This window comes from Thunnus maccoyii, chromosome 5 (genome assembly GCF_910596095.1).
Source record: "Thunnus maccoyii chromosome 5, fThuMac1.1, whole genome shotgun sequence".
In the NCBI taxonomy this organism is placed as follows: domain Eukaryota; kingdom Metazoa; phylum Chordata; class Actinopteri; order Scombriformes; family Scombridae; genus Thunnus; species Thunnus maccoyii.
The window spans coordinates 3,908,229-3,926,124 of NC_056537.1; the positions used below are offsets into that span (position 1 = coordinate 3,908,229).

Sequence of the window (17,896 nt, forward strand, 5' to 3'; positions counted from 1 at the left end):
AGTGTTAAGGCTTAGAGGTCACACAAGAGACTCCAAAAGGCAGAAAGTTTTGATTCATGAATGAAACTGAATGTTACCATCAGATCTTTCTCTCGTTTCAGTTTTAACTTGGCAGATGTTAGCTTCATTTATACAACAGTCCAGATTTACACTTGTCTCTCTTCTTCTTCTTCTTTGTTGCAGAACAACAACTTTAAGGTGACAATATTTATATGATTGACACGTTTAGAGAAATTGATTTAAATAAACTTCACAGAAGTCATTACATTTGCATGTTGTTCGCCTCTCGGCTGTTTAATGGAGTTAGAATCAAGTCAACTGAAGGCTTCAGCAAAAGAAAAGGCAGAGTGAAGCTTTTATCTTCAGATGTTTGCAGACATCATATTCAAACTAATCAGAAATCATTTATAACTCTTTCTGCTCTACCAATCAGATGTTTCACTGGTTAAAAAAAAACCCATCATCATTGGTCTTCAGGTGACGTTGAGGGACGCAGACTAACACCTGCAAACCAACTGTCCACGAATTTATAAGGAGACGACATTTCAGTTGCAGTTGGGTCATCAGGTCAAAAAAATCTTTAAACCTGCATTCAGTGATTTTTGTGGCCACAAGGGGGCAGCGGAAACAAGTAGTGAACACAACTATATCTGGCTGTTTAGCTGCTAAATGCTCCACTATGTTCATCAGCTAGTCTACAGCTAACTGTGTCTGTTTGGTGCTGAGCAGGTAGTGTACAGTGACTTTCTTAAAGCTTTTTCTCTGAAAACAGCTGCCTGCTGCAGCTGAAAACGACACTATGAGAGCGTTGAGAGTGAACCAAAACAGTAAAGTTGCAGCCGGGCAGATAAACAATGAGTTGAAACTCACTATAAAGCTCCGAAAACCGAGAGGAGCTGCAGAGTCACTGATAATTCTCTGTAGGTTCATCACTACGAGCCATCACGCATTGTCCTTTTATATATTGCTGTCATGAAAAATTGATTGTAGCCTCTTTACAGATGCAGCCGAGATCAAAAGGTTTTAAAACTTTTATTTATATATAGAGAAGATGAATCCTGCAGAGAGTTGTGTCATGGAGCAAGAACCTAAATATAATGAGTGGATACTTACCAACTAAACCAACTTAACACTTTTTTCTGTTTTTTCTTATAATTTATACCAAATTGCACCATCCTCTCTGTAAAATGTCCTAAAAATTAACTGTTAAATACCTGCAAATTACTCAGAAAATTTCCAGGAATTTGTAACAAAATTAAAGAACCTGTAAAATTAAGTGTTACCACCTTTTTTGTGATTTGTGTGATTAATTGGCTTATTTTGTCCCTCAATTTAATAATTTTTCTAATAGTTGTTTCTCTGACTGAGAGTTTTGTATCCATTTGGTCCCAACCGCAGCTGCCCGAGTCCTTACAAGATCTAACATGTTTGATGATGTGACATCTAAATGGCAAGAAATAATCATAAATACATAGCAGCATGAGAAGAAGTTAAAATCAATTAGATAGATTTTAATATTTTATATATTTTGTACGCAGCGTGAAGGATTTCATACATGAAACAATGTAAAATATTGTCGTGTGCAGTGGATTGTGTCCGACATCAAATTATCCGCCGATCCAACAAATCTTCTATAAAGCACCATTTTCATCGTGACATCAGCTTTTTTTGTTACATTTTTTGTTTTGTCTAGTTTGACGTGACGCAGCGACGTCAGGTGGACATTCAGACTTTGAAGAGAAGAGCTGTGATTGGCTCCAGCAGCCAGAAGGCAACACGACGCGACACGAACCCTAAAAACTGTGGATCAGAGTTGGTGTTCAGACGTTATTCTGATGAGCCTCGAACTTCACTCTGCTGATCAGAAAAATAAAAACCGTCACCTCCTTTTAAAAAATGATTTTTACCAACAAAATCATCGAACACACATCTAACGTGACTATAGTGCATATTTAAAGCTCACAGGAACACGAGTTCATCCTGAAAAACGTCTCAAGGGCAGCATAGAAAACAGACAGAGGCGGACGTGTTCCTGTCACATCAGGTGCGTTAACAGAGTGTCAAAACCAGTTCTGTTGGTTGGATGCGGCCGCGCTGCAGTGCATTATGGGCCATAGTCTGTGCACCTCCATAAAAACAAGAAGGCCAACTGTAAAAATAATAACTGAGGCGATGAAGTTCTTCACTGCAAAGAAACTTGGCTTCAGACCCCCCCTTCCTCCTCCTCCTCCTCCTCCTCCTGCACAGCTCAGTGCAGGTCTTTGAAGGGTTTGGGGTAGTTAAACATCAGATAATCCATGTAGTAGAAGTCGTAGGCCTTCTGCCTCTCCGTGGAGTTCAGCTGTGCAAAGTATTTCTGGGTGATGGAGGAGGAAGTCCTCTCTGCGAGGGGGTTTCTGTCTTTGAAGTCGGGGAAGGTGAGGTTCCTCGGCGCTCCGATGCTCTGCAGCAGGAAGTTGGCTTCTTCTTCCAGCCTCTCAAACTTACCGATGAAGTTGTATCGGAGCAGGCAGGGGTTACACAGCTGACTGACCGGCTCCCAGTGGATGTCCATCCCCACCGGCCGACGCACGTCCAGCAGGTACTGCACAAACTCCCTGAAGGTAACGCCGGCGCCGGTGCGCAGGGCGGTGCGAGAGGCGTTGGCACGGTATCTGGAGATGATGGGGCGTCCGAACACGGGGTGGTAGTACGAGTTCGGACTCTCAAACTTGTCCCGGAAGGCCGACACCAGCCGCTCGAATGGCTCTCGCACAAACAGCACCTTGTTGTAGGAGCGCAGTCTCTCAGCGATGCCGGCGCGGTCGTAGCTCTCAAGTCGCTGCAGGTGGTTGGCGTAATGCGCCACGTCGTGGGGAATGTCTCGTGTCGAGACGGCGCTACCGCCCAACACCATCAGCACACGCTTCCAGTTGGAGCAGCCGGCCTTGGGCACCTCGCAGTACAGCAGCCTGGACCGGTCCTCCACGTAAACCCGCGACACCTGCCGCTGCGAGACCAGCTGTTCGGTGACGCTCGGCTGGTATTTGGCACAAACCTCACTCAGCAGGCGGCGACGGGACTCCTGCGTCCTCGCCAGCTTCTGTCTCTGCTGCAGCAGCTGTTGTTGAACCTCGCCAGCAGGAGCGCTGGACGACACAATGCTGCTCTTTAGAAGCAGCTTCCTGTGGCGTTTGGTGACCGGCTGTTTGGAGCCGACCACTGCGTCTTCAAGAGGGTCAGATAACCGATCAGGAAGAGACGGTTGAGAATTTTCAAGCTTAACTGCAGCGACGTCTTCACTCTGCTCTGCATCAGCTGTGCTGCCTGTCACCAAATCCTGAAACACAAAGAGACAAAACACTGAGACACGAACGCAGAGAGATTTAAAGGTTCAGTCATAAAAAAGTATCACCTGCTTTTATTTAACACCTTTAATATACAGCAGATGTTTTATTAAATGTTGGCTGAACTTTATCAGGCCTGTTGATTCCTCCAGTTTATGTGAGTGTATAAAAGATGGAGGATGACGCGTCATGATGACGTCAAACTGGTTAAAAACCAGAACATGTTTTATTTTGTTTTAAGTTTGACATTGTTGTGATGAAGTACTTAGATTTCTTGGATTTGCCAAAAACAGACACTCCTGTTTAGTCATTTATCCATTAATAATTTCTCAATTGATTTACATTGTGATAAAACATTTAGTGCTGAAACAATTAGTTAAAATACTTTGATAATCGATTAATCGTTGCAAAAATGCCACAAATTCTCTGTTTCATCCTGCTAGATGTGAGAATCAGCTGCTGCAAACTAAATATATTTATAATGTTGGTTTAAAACATCACTTTGGGCTTTGCAAAATTATACTTCATATTTCAGTTTTATGACATTTTATAGAATAAACTATACAATGAAAATGAAATAATTAAAATAGTTGATAGTTTCAGCCTTAATGAAATGACATATACTGTGATAAAGGGTTTTATCACTAGTTTGTGTTTATTTGCATTTTATATTTTTAATTTTGCTTTCATTGTTGTTAATATTTGTTAATAATTGTCTTTGACTCTTTTAGAGGATCCATCTCAGGTCGTTACAGGACGGGTCAGGAAGCCAAATGAAGATTGAAACCTGTTTTTCTTGCTGTAATCATTCCTCCTGTTCATACTGACCATTAGATCCCTTCATAATGACCTTACAATGTAAGTGATGGGGGACAAAATCCACAGTCCTCCTTCTGTACAAAAATGTATTTAAAAGTTTATCTGAAGCTAATATGAAGCTTCAGCGTCCAAATGAGTCAAATCAAGTAGATATCTTTCAACGTTACAGTCTTTTTAGTGCCAAAGTTCCTCTTTTTGTTACTATACTTCCACCTGCAGCTCAACAGGGAAACACTGTCCGAGGAAACACAAAGAGGGAATTTGATGCTTAAAAAGACTGTAAATGTGTCAGATATCCACTTGATATGACTAACTCGGACTGCTGAAGCCTCATATAAGCTTCACATCAACTTTTAAATGACTGTGTGGACACACTGTGGATTTTGGCCTCCATCACTTCCATTGAAAACACATTTGAAGGATTTTTTAATATCCAGTATGAACAGGAGGAATGATCACAGCGAGGAAAACCTCTTTCACTGTTCATATGGACACCTGACTGTTGGTTTAAGACACACTTGAGGAATCGTGAACCCGTCCTTTAAGTTTTAAATGATAAAAAATATCAATTTGCACATCACAGGACTGAAATATGCAGGTGTTGTGATGCTGTGACAGTCCAGCAGGTGGCAGCATCTCCCTGTTGTGCAGATCTTGTGTTGGAGCAGTTTGTTGAGATCTGGCAGAGCTGCAGTTTGGCTCACCTTCTCTATCGGCCACCTGGGAGCCACCACGACATTCATGCCTGCAAAGAACACAAAGACGAGACAAACAACATGTAAGACATCCGATGACAGCTGATAATAACAGACAGCAGCTGTTCAGGAGTCGGCGTGTCCTTCACCCTACTTTAAATACTTTGTCATTGAGAAACTGCTGGTTTGAATCCTAGATTGGCTTCAAACATTTTCTGGCATTTTTGGAACATAAGACACGTAACACAGAGTGAGCAGCAGAGGGTGTTAATCAATAGTGAGTTTGTGACTGACACCTGTGAGAAAAGTTTATTATAATAAACGTCACCTCTATTACACATGTACAAAATTATTAAATATAAAAGTAAATTTACAAGTAAATTTACAAAAAAACCCAGTAAAACATGATAAAGTTGAAGGAGAAAGAAATGTTAAAAAGATTTACTTTAATTCTTCAGTAGAGCAGCAACTAATGATTATTGTTTCAATTTATTGATTAATCATTAAGTCTATAAAATGTCAGAAAACTGAAAAATCTCCTAGTTTTTGGAACAGTTAATTGATCATCAAGAAAGTTGCTGATTCATTTTCTGTTAATTGACTAATCAATTATAGACAAAGGTTCACTTATGAGTTTGTGGATTTTTTACTAGAGCTGATCAGGAATTATTTTTACTATATTGATTAATCTGATATTTCTTGAAATTAAGTGTATCTATTAGTCTGAGTATAATCTGTTTTTAATAAACATTAATATTAACCTGATCTAGTTAAAGCTGCAGTGCAGGACTTTTGTCTCCCCCTTCTGGCAGTGAGATTAATTACACAAACACTGTCGACACATGTTTACATTATAGGCTCCTCCGTCGCTACTGTTGTGGCTGTAAAACAGTGGATCAATTGTGAAATGACTCGTTTCACTGTCAGAATTTGATTCGATTTGGTCCGATAACATTTGTAAAGTCTAGAAGAGTCGCAGTATGCATTCAACTAGCCAGCGCAGGAACCCAACACCACATTAAAAACTCTGTTATACTGTGAAATACAGAGAGATTTATCTGGTGGCTTAATCAGTACTGTGTGACCTCGTTAGGTCTTGAATGTAAAGGACGTTCATTTATATGTAAAAATTCCACACTGAAGGTTTAAAGTCACTCAAAAATGTGTTTTTCTTCTTGTTCCTACAGTTGAATGTTCGAGCTTCACTGTGCAGAATGATGTATGTGTAGAGGTTGTTTTCACTTTCATCTACTGAAGGTTGAAAGTTTTGTTTGTGCTCACTGGAAATCAGATTTTTTTGGGGGTTGGTTTAGTTTGGAAGCCGATCTCGGTCCAATATTCAACTTACACAAGTGTGATGTGGAAACCTGAAGCCTCCAGCGCACAAACACTGAGAACGGACTTACAGAGACGTAGGAGACGTCTTGTGTCTAGTAGTTAAACTTTTGAAATCAACAACACTGTATTTGCATATTCATAGATTCAGGATTGTTTTTAATGAGGAAGGAGATGTCATTTTAGGGATTCTAAAGTGGTAATTATGCTCTTCTTTTTGGAAAAAAAACATATCAGACACACATTATTGTTCCACACAGAGTATTTTTATGTCCTAAAACATGTCAGGAGGGGAATTAAATTAGATACCAACCAAGCAGCTGTTGATTTCTGGCTTTCAATACTCAGTACATACTACATATTTCCTGTTTTGGAACAAGTGAAGAAGCTCAGAAGTTTAAATTAAGGTTGGTGACTTTTGACTTTCTATATATTTCTTATTGTCAACAAGTCTCATGTGCAGAGCCAAACCAACAATGAATTGATCTGCTTACAAGTACTGTTTGTGTATCCAAAGGCTGATATTATGTTACAATGTTAGAGTTTGATTTAGCAGACGCTTTCATCCAAAGCCACGTAAACACAAGAGTTAATACAACATAAGCAAGGATCTAGTCCGGAGAGAACAACGCGAGGAAGCGCCATAAAGCAAAGCTCAGGTCTGATAGGATGTTGGTGCCAACAGGCAGCGCGTAGAGGATAAGTCCATCAGGTGAGGTGTTCGCGAAAGAACTGGGTCTTTAGCTTTTTCTGAAAGATTGAGAGGGACTCGTTCCACCACCGGGGAACTACAGAAGGGAAGAGTCTGGTTAGCAACTTAGGGCCTTGTTGTGATACCAGGCGCCTTTCACTGGCAGAGCGTAGTGAACAGGACGGAGCGTAGACCTGAATGAGGGAGTTCAGATAGGTGGGAACAGTTTTATTTGCTGTTTTGTAAGTAATTGTCAAGGTTTTGAATTTGATGCGGGCAGCAACTGGGAGCCAGCGGAGGGATGGTGGGCTGGTTGAAGACAAGCTGTGTTGCCACGTTCTGGATCATTTGCAAAAGTTTGAACATGCATGGAAGAGGGCCGGCCAGTAAGGAGCTGCAGTAATCAATGTGTGATATTACGAGAGCCTGTACCAGGAGCTGTGCTGCATGCTCAGACAGGTAGGGTCTGATCTTCTTAATGTTGTACAGAGCAAATCAACATGACTGAGCAATCAAGGCCTCGTGAACCTTAAAGGTTAGTTGGTCATTGATCATGATGCCCAAGTTTCGGGTGGACTTTATAGGCATGAGTTGAGCTGGATGGTGATCTGTTGTTGTATAGAGGGACTGGCTGGGATGACGAGGAGCTCGGTCTTAGAGAAGTTAAGCTGCAGGTGGTGTTCTTTCATCCATGCTGAGATATCGCCAAGGCATGACGAGATCTGAGCCATAGAATTAAGAGACTTGATTAAAGACTGTGCGCTCAAGTATTTTTGATAAGAAGGGCAGAGGTGAAACAGCTTGTACTTTTCAACCTGGGCTGGGTTGAGTGCGAGTTTCCTGAGCAGCGGGGAACACTCCTATTGTAAGTGAGGAACTGATGATGTGGGTGATTGCTGGATTAAGTGTGGGGGGGAAATGGTCTGTAGGAGGTTGGATGGTATCGGGTCAAATGGACGAGAGTCCAGCAGAAGCTTGGAGACTTCCTCCTCGGTCAGAGGGGAGAACGAGAGGAGAGCAGCAGTAGACTGAGTCGGTCAGGCTCAGAGAACTGGATACTGATGGCAGAAACCTTATCAGTAAAGAATGAGGCAAACATGTCTGCAGTGAGCAGAGTGGAGGCTGGAGGAGGAGGAGGCGGCGGATGGAGGAGTGAGTTAAAACATATTATTCCTCTGTGCTGTGGAGCTCCGTTTGTTGTCCAAAAACTATTAAAAAACATGTCAGTGAGTGAAACTGCTGCACTGGGTGACATGTTCCTTCATTATGAAGAGTTTGGTGATGCTGGTTTGTTTAGAAGCAGCTCCAAAGACTAATAACAGAGATGACATTTTCACTCTCAAGAGAGTAGTTCTGTGTAAGGCAGACGCCACTGAGCACGTGCAGGAACATAGTTTATATTGTAAACAGCTATTTAGATATTCGGATATTTTTCATGTCAGGCAGATGTTGGTCTCTGCATGTAAATCAGGATGGGGCTGCAGAGATTGTATATTATATACAAGGAATGAAAGAAAAACGATCATGTTACTAATCTGGATGCTAAATGCGGAGGTTGCTGCTATCCGCCACAGTTAAACCTCGTATCAACACAGGGGAAACCTGTTTGTGCAGCCGAGCTGAAATATTCTGGAGAGGCAGCCGCGGGCCTGCAGGAGAGACGGTGTGCATTACAGATGCTGCTGCAGACACAAGAGCTGAGATTAGGTTTTGATAGAGAGGCCAAGTGTGTGTGTGTGTGTGTGTGTGTGTGTGTGTGTGTGCGTGACTGATGGTGGATGGGGAACAGTGTAATAAATGTTATATCCGGTTCAAGGTGTGTTTCCCCACAAGACTCAAAAACTCATCTTTTATCATCTTCCTGCTCACCTTCACCTGAATATTCAAGAGCCATTGCAATATTTATTATATACTCAAATACTCTGAGTGGTGGTGTTGTACTTTAGTGTATTATATTGAAATTTGTAAGACCAACAGTCCGAAACTTAAAGATATTCAGTTTACATCGATACAAAGCAAAGAATGTTTGGCAGTCGTCTTTATCTTTGCTTTAAAAGCGATTGAAACAGTTAATTATCAGAATAGATGCAGATTATTTTTCGTTCTAACACATCTGAACATCCACATTAACTCAACACTTTTATTATCTTAAAAAATACAAAGAAGAGAACATCTTAATAAACTGCAGCTTGTTGAAAAGCTGCTGCAGGATTCATCATCTTACTTCTTCTTTATGAACCTCTAAACGGCCCGAAACGTGACCGACCTGCCTGTACAGTTTTAAACAGACCAGAACAAACATCAGTGAAGCTTCATTCAGTCACACAGGTGGAATAAATGAATAGAGGATCTGCAGCGTGCTTTGACTCTGGCTTCCTCTGCTGCCTTCTAATGTTTATCACTTTTATTTTATGTCTTCATTCTCTGGTTCATATCAGCGTTTCCTCCAGATTTGTGCACGTTCACACTTTCTTTTATTCCGTCTATTAGTCGATTAGCTGCCTACTATTAAATGAATTGCCAATGAGTCATTTTTTCAGAATAAAATGTCCAAATTCTCTGATTCTAGCCTCTCAGATGTGAATATTTTCAGGTTTCTTCAGTCCTCTATGACAGTAAACTGAATATCTTTGTGTTGTGGATAAAACATGATATTTGAGGATGTCATCTGGGGCTTTAGGAAACATTTTTCACCATTTTCTGACATTTTACAGACCAAACTAAATGAGAAAATAATCAACAGATTAATCAATACTGAAAATAAAGTTAAAAGTTTGTTTCCATTTCCTTTTAAAAAGCTCTTTGAGACTTTCTCCTGCATCGGTTGTGCTATAGAAACACATCTGTCTGGCCTGTATGTATTTATCATTCGGCTGCTGCAGCTTTAACTCAGTTTAAAGACTTTCATCAAAGTGTTAATAATTCACAAAGTTCAACTTGTTCTTGTTATAAATGGCTCCGAGTACGACTGCCCCAGTGAACGCTCCTAATTGCTTTGTCTTTTGTGCTCACACTGAAACTAATTATGAAACGTTTCTGTTTTGACAAACAATAAATGCTGAATTATTCTCCAAAATAAACACATTTGGAAAAAAAAAAAAATCACATGAAACCACGCAGGAGCCAGTAGAGCATAAAAAATATCCATAAACAGATTTCAGCTGAATCTACAGTCGCTGCTCATTTGGTGCTGAATTACATCAACTATCAAACACAAACATTTATTACAGAACTGAAACTTTGCCTCAAACATGATTTGTCTTTATTGAACTGTTTGATCCTTTTGTTTATTTGACATTTTTAAGTAAAGTAAAGTAAAGAACGATGAGATATATTTGGTATTTTCTCAACATTTAAAAGGCATCCGCAGCAACAACAGGTGCAAAAGTTCACAGGTTAAAGGTCACCTGAAGGTCAAGTTAAAAAGGTCCAACATGTGCGTTTCAGATCAATATATCACTGTCCATTAACCTGACCTTCCTCTGACCTTCTGCTTTTGTTTCATGCCAAACTTATTAATGAAGCCAAGACCACGTTTCCCATAAACCCTTTCTGCTTCTGGCTACTTCAAAGCTTTTCCATCAGTATTTGTGCTTGTTCACTATCTGCTTCCTGCCTTTGTGATATGAAATATTTTCCTTTTGTGCTGCAGAAGAAGAAGTTGACACAACACTGAGATCATTATAAACAGATTTGGAACCAGACGCTGGTACAACCGTCGTCTTCAGCTGACCGCGATGTCAACAGCCAATCAGGGATGTCTGCGCTGCGCTATTATAACTGAACTAACACCAGGACGCACACTTTTTATTTCCACGGCTGTGTGGAATTATAATGCTTTTCACACATCACAGATGATAAACAGCAGCATTAAAGTGAGAGTCTGCAGGCTGTAGAGGAAACATCAGTAATAATGTTGAGTATTTATCACAACTAAAAATAGAAGAAGAAGAAGAAGAAGAAGCATGAAACACAAGTTCACTCCGCTCTGAGTCGACAGTGAATATCAGTCAGTGTTTATTCAATCAGTTCTTTTTCTATTCTGCTTTTTGTGGTAACATGGAAAAACATCCACTGCTTTTCATAAATTGTTGACGATTAACAGACTACTGTTAATTAACAACTAATAATTAAGGAAATTGCACAAAATCTGCCTCCTGACAAACATCCAATCACAGAGCTTCAAATTCTGTCACGTGACTCGCTAACTGAAGCTAAAGACTACGATGCAACCAGAAAGCGTTTTGAGTTCGCTACACCGCTGGCTGGCTTCTTCTCCGTAGCAACAGCTAGCTGAGGCTCATGGGTATTGTAGTATTCAGAGCCGTCCGTGAAAACTAACAGAGAAAAAAACCAACTGATTTGTAAGAAACAAAGTGTAAAATAATTAAAACTGGTGTCAGAACATAAACATGTATGATGGTCACATGATCCAGATGAGTCTTGAGTTTCTGTGTTCAGTCACATTGAGGAGATTATTTTAAAGAAATGTTTGAAATGTGAGAACAGAAAGAGGAAAAACCAAACGGCGACTATCACAGCTTGAGGCTGAAGGACCAGTTCAGACCAATGATTCATAACGAGACTGGATGCAACTTGTAAAAGAATCCCAAGACGTCTGATTGTAAAGTAAAACAACAGACACAGGCGACTGTTTCCATAGCAACAACACACTAGCATACCACACTACTTCTGCATTGATACATTATATTAAGTGGATTGTTTTTATAGCCTACAAGCTACGTTAGCATCTAAGAACAGATTAAACGTTACCACTGTTTAGCTGGTGTTTTGTTTGTTAACGTTAGCTAACTTACTACATAAACATTAGCTTAATGTAAATGAAAAAGAACAAGACGTAGCTTACAGGACACAAACAGGAAGCTTGCAATTGAGCAGAGGGCCTTGTTTTTGAATGCTGTTCTTCAAAAAGTTGGATGAGCCGGTCGTCCTCTGTCCATGAAATCCGCCATGTTTCCGTACTGGCCTGTGCTGTTTCCTGATTTGCTCTTAAACTGCACTTGGCGGTTTGACAAGGTAAGTCTTTTGAGACCCTAGGCAGCGGCTTCAGATGCTCTGCAACCAACCAGATCACACCGCTACAATTTTCTCTGTGACATCATAAAACCGTTTTGTCTCGTTGTGAATCATTGATCTGATCGAGGCTGCTGATAGACACCAGACGCTCCAACTGACTCCCGTTCAAAAAGCCTCAAATACTGAGTCAGTCATTGTTTTCAACGAGTCATTCTGGTCTCAATCTCTAAATTCAGACCCTCTAATAAACATGCTGGTGGTCATTTTGGAAATTATAGCTCTGTTAATAAGATTTGAAGACTTATAATAGCTTTGACGTGGGTGTTGATTGACAGCTGTGACTGACAGCCGGCTCACCTGCTGCTCTCCTCGGCTCACACTGAGCCAGACTATAGTCGCAGTATTTCCCAGGCTACCAGTAAAAACTCTCACTCTCAGAGATTTTTGGATCTTGAGTTTCTTGAGTGAAAAACCCCCCAAACAAACAAACAAACCCTGCAATGTTTTCATAACTTTTCACGCTGCATTACAAACATGAGCCTCCATAAGACTGTATGTGAAGTTTTCTTATTTTGAATGAAACTTCCTTCCTGTGGTGTTTGTTTGAGTTTCTGCTCTGTGAAAGGACTCGACGATGCAAACAACACACTGTTGACAGAACTCAACAGGAGGCAAACGATGCTCTAAATAACTCTGGCAGCATCACTGAATCTTAAATAGGAAACACACACACACACACACACACACACACACACGCACACGCATGCACGCGCAAACAAAGAGAAAGGACTGCTACACACATATTTTCACATTGTCTCACACTAGAGGCAAAGTCGTGATCTCAAACACAAAACACACACACACACACAAAGTCATGCGCACACACTCCAGATGGCCTCTCAGCAGCTTCCTGACACCGAAGGTTAGCAGCACCCTGCTCCGGACTGTCAGCCACCGCCGCCGCTTCTTCTTCTGCTGGTTATTTATTACCCAGCCTGCAATTCACCACCGGCTGCACACGACACAAAGCAAACTAGAGCTGAAACTAACGATTCTGTTTATTATCAATGATGTTTTGTCTTTAAAGCTTCCTTATAGCTCAAGGTTTTGTCTTCAAATGTCTCGTTTTGTCTGGTTAACAGTTAAAAATACAAAGATATTCAGTTTACTGTCATATATGATGTAGAAAAGCTTCACATCCTCATATTTGAGAAGCTGCAACCAGCAAATATTTGGAATTTTTGCTTTAAACTTTGACTAAAACGATTATTCACTTCTCCAAATAATTGTAGAGCCATAGAGCGACTATTCAATTAATCAGCAACTCTTTTGATCATCGATTCATCGTTTTGAGTCATTTTTTAAAGAAGAAAATGATTCCAGCTTCTTAAATGTGAATATTTTCTGGTTTCTTTGGTCTTCTATGACTCTGAACTGAATATTTTTGGGTTGTGGACAAAATAAGACATTTGAAGACGTGATCTTGGCATTTTCTGATGTTTTATGGACCAAACAACTAATCAATTAATAAAGACAATAATCGACAGATTAATCAATAATGAAAACAATAGTTAGTTGAAGCTCTATGTACGACACAGAAAAGCTTCATATCTGCACATCTGAGAAGCTTCAACCAGCAAATATTTGGAATTTTTGCTTTCAGAAATGATAATTATTTGCTGAGTGAGTAATTAATTGACTAATTGTTGCAGCTTATTTTCATTATTGATTCATTTGTTGACTATTTTCTCAATTAATTGTTTGGTTTTTGGTCCATAAAATGTCAGAAAATGGTCAAAAATGTTTCCCAAAGACCAAGGTCACGTCCTCAGATGTGTTGCTGTTTTGTCCAAAACCCAAAAATATTTGGTTTACTGTGATAAAAAAACCCAAAGAAACCAGAAAATATTCACAATTAAGGAGCTGCAACCAGAGAGATTCAGCATTTTTTATTAAAAAATGGCTAAAAACAATTGATCGATTATCAAAATAGTTGGTAATTAATGTTCTGTTGATCAACTAATTGACTCTAGTTCAAAGCAATAAACTGTGTTCCAGTGTATTACATCATTACATCATACAGATGTCTTTACACATGCAAAACAAAACCTTTAATATCTAGTGTTACATTCATTATTATGAGTCAACACTGATCCAGTATCAGATCTGTGAGTCAGGAACAGAACTGGTTAAATGTTGCAGGAAGTGAAAGTAAAGTGAGGATGTTTTCAAAAATAATGTCATAAATAGTTTTTATCAGTTGACTTGATCCAAAGTTGAGTGAACAGCAGGAAGTAAATCAATATTTGCTGTGAGCAGCTTTGTCTTTAAAACAGCAGCAGTTCTCCTCGGCAGGTCGGTTGTTCCTGCGTCTCGGAGACGTTGCCACAGTTCTTCTTCTTCTGTGGATTTCGGCGTCTCGGCTACTTCTGTCTCTTCATGTTAATCTCAGACTGACTCCATGATGTTGAGATCAGGACTCTGTGGGGATTCCTTGTTGTTCTTGTAGCTGGAGATAGATCTTTATGACTCTGGATGGATGTTTGGACATTCAGGACCAATCAGACGCCTCTCTGCTGGCGTCACATTATGGATACAAATCTAAACATTTAAAGTACCTGAAACTTTTGCACAGTTCTGTCTATTAACCAACAAACCGGATTGTACATTAACCTAAATTGAGATTTGTGTTGGTATTTATGATGATAATAAACATGTTTATTGTTGAGCAGCCTGTTTCTCTCTCTGTACCTGACTGATTTTCATACAGTAATAAAACCTGTAAACATCAGCGGAGCCGAGATTCACTGCAGCTTCCTCAGAGGAAGATGATGCACTGTCGACTGAATCCAGAGGAAATCCTTCAGTTTGAAAACTGCCTCTGAGCACAGACTGCAGGAATGACCATGATGTATCGCCGAATGCTCCTGCAGCTCCCCTAACCTCCACACACACACACACACACACACACATTCACACACACACACACACACACACACACACACACACACTCTGTCAGCTTGACTTGGCTGCTTTCTGAGTTCAGTCCGTCAGCAGCAGCAGGATCTGGCATCTAATCGATGGTGGACGACCTCCGTGTAGGTCAGCATTTGACACACCCAACGCACACACACACACACACACGCACACACGTTTACTTAGGTCACTTCTGGGGACGTTACACAGACTTACATTCATCTCCTGGAGACTTACCCTAACCAATAACCACTACGTGCCTAACTCTAACCCTTACCCTGACCTTAACCACTGACCCAAAAATCAGCATTTTCCCAATTGGGGACACAGTTTTTGTCCCCAAGTAACTGGTCTTTAGTGTCCCCGAAAGTAGGAAAAGTCAGCCTCCCTCCCACCTCTCAACTTTTGGTTCCTTGAAGCAAAAGTTCCACATTTTGGGAGCATAAAGCATAAAGAGTAAAAACAGGAGAAAACAGCTATAATGGCTCTGACCAAGAGGAACAAAATCCACCTACCAGCAGTGGTGGAAGAGTTATTCAGACCCCTTACTTAAGGAGAAGTACACAAGTATTATGAGCTTGATGTAGTTAAAGTATTGCAGTAAAAGTACATAAGTATTATGAGCTTGATGTAGTGAAAGTATTGCAGTAAAAGTACATAAGTATTATGAGCTTGATGTAGTTAAAGTATTGCAGTAAAAGTAGTGGTTTGGTCCCTCTGACTGATATATTATTATATATGACATCATTAGATTATTAATAGTGAAGCATCAGTGTTAGAGCAGCATGTTACTGTTGTAGCTGCTGGAGGTGGAGCTAGTTTACACTACTTTATATACAGTTAGCGAGTTTAGTCCAGTGGTTCCCAACCTAGGGGTCGGGCCCCTCCAAAGGGTCAGCAGATAAATCTGAGGGGTCGTAAGATGATTAATGGGAGAGGAAAGAAGAAAAAACAAAGTTCTGATACACAAATCTGTTTTCAGTTTTTGGACTTTTTCTCTAATCTTTGATTTTTGCTGAAATATTGGATCATTTGAACATTTATTGAAATGAAAGCATGTGAGAAGTTTAGAGGGAAAAATCACTATTTGGTGGAGCTGTTAACAACTCATAGACATGTGAAATGTGACCCCGACTACACACTGCTTTTTGTAAGACGTCAAAAGCCAAAAAGGTTGGAAACCACTGGTTTCATCTTTAACAATGTGTTGTATTTTAAAAGCTTGTTATATTATCCATTGTGTCAAATCTTCATCTGAAAAGGAACTAAAGCTGTCAAATAAATGTTGTGGAGTAGAAGTATAAAGTAGCATCACATGGAAATACTCAAGTAAAGTAAAAGTACTTCTAAATTGTACTTCAGTAAATGTAATTAGTTACTTTCCATCACTGCTTAGCATTACCTCTAAAGCTCACATATTAACATGTTATATCTTAAGTTCATTCTGTGATTATGTGTTATTATGTTTACAGGCTGTTTGGTTTCAAACTGAAATTGTACTGAAACTGCTGCTCTGTCAACATTCCTGATAAACAGGACGCATGTAATAAAAAGAGGATTTGACACCGAGTGTGTGTGTGTGTGTGTGTGCGTGTGTGTGTGTGCATGTGTGTGTGTGTGTGCATGTGTGTGTGTGTGTGTGCGTGAACACATTTAAAAGCAGCTGCAGATTTTTGAAGCTCCTGGCTCAGCGGAGGCTTTGAAGAAGGGTGTGTTTGGTTTTAGTGTCTGTGTGCGCAGGAGGAGGAAGAGGAGGAGGAGGAGGAGGAGGGGGTGCGGGTGCGGGGTGTGTCGGCAGGTGCATCCTAAACACAGAGGTAAAGTTTTCATCTTCTCGTCAGTCGGGCGACAGCTGCTTCAGAAAGAGCAGGGCAGCAGATGATTGTGAGCAGGAAAAGATTTAGACCTGCAGCTGCTGCAGTGAGGTGGTGAATTTAAAGAAGGGAGGGATTTATAATAACATAAACACAGCTCTTTTCTAAACTACTGAACACTTTCAGCATCACAAATTTCCTTTACTGTCTTTTTTTCCTTCTTTTTAATATTCTTCATCTCTTCTTCACGGAGTTCAACAAAGCAAACAAAAAACTGATAATTGTTTATTTACGCTTCTCTACACAAAGAATTATTCTGATCGGCTCCGTTTCCAAGTTTCCAGGTTTTAAAATGAAAAAGAAATGACGAGCTCTGATATCAGATCCGTTTAGGTTCAAGTGTGCATCCCTCATTTTAAACTCTTCTCTGATCATATTTTCTCTCAGATCCTCAAATCTGTTTTCAGTTTTTGGACTTTTTCTCTAATCTTTGATTTTTGCTGAAATATTTGATCATTTGAACATTTATTGAAATGAAAGCATGTGAGAAGTTTAGAGGGAAAAATCACTATTTGGTGGAGCTGTTAACAACTCATAGACATGTGAAATGTGACCCCGACTACACACTGCTTTTTGTAAGACGTCAAAAGACAAAAAGGTTGGAAATCACTGGTTTCATCTTTAACAATGTGTTGTATTTTAAAAGCTTGTTATATTATCCATTGTGTCAAATCTTCATCTGAAAAGTAACTAAAGCTGTCAAATAAATGTAGTGGAGTAGAAAGTACAATATTTCCCTCTGAAATGTAGAAAGTAGCATCACATGGAAATACTCAAGTAAAGTAAAAGTACCTCAAAATTATACTTAAGTACAGTAGTCAAGTAAATGAATTTAGTTAATTTCCACCACTGGAAGTGTGACTCCCTTTACATGTTGCATTAAAATGTGTTTTAAATGTGTTGTGACCCCACTGAACACACAACAACAACAAACATACAAACATACAACAACTACATGGGTAAACCAGTGAGGTAGCAGCCATTAGCCAGTTAGCATGCTCAGCTACTAGCAGGAAAGCAGCAAGAAAGCTTTGGATAGTCATGACACTCGTGGATGGAGTCAAAACGAGACCAAGTGTCGGCCTCTTCCCTCGCTTCTAAAAGCAAACAAAAGCTTCATGGATAGCTGCCATCTTTCTATTT

The 17,896-nt window shown here is 40.1% G+C and overlaps 1 protein-coding gene across 4 annotated transcripts in view; it reads right to left on the minus strand.

Moving 5' to 3' along the window:
• Positions 1–881: 881 nt before the first annotated feature.
• LOC121897083 (carbohydrate sulfotransferase 8-like) overlaps positions 882–17,896 on the minus strand; it is a 91,055-nt gene continuing 74,040 nt past the window's right edge. For 3 of the 4 annotated variants that reach the window (XM_042411370.1, XM_042411373.1, XM_042411372.1), the window contains exons 3-4: positions 4,850–4,890; positions 882–3,319 (exon numbers count right to left, since the gene is read on the minus strand). In XM_042411370.1, the coding sequence (XP_042267304.1) occupies positions 2,249–3,319; positions 4,850–4,890 (1,112 nt within the window). In that variant the 3' untranslated portion in view covers positions 882–2,248. Of the gene's footprint in view, positions 3,320–4,849; positions 4,891–11,733; positions 12,021–17,896 lie in introns of those variants that run through there. The other variant, XM_042411374.1, reaches the window with a different exon arrangement.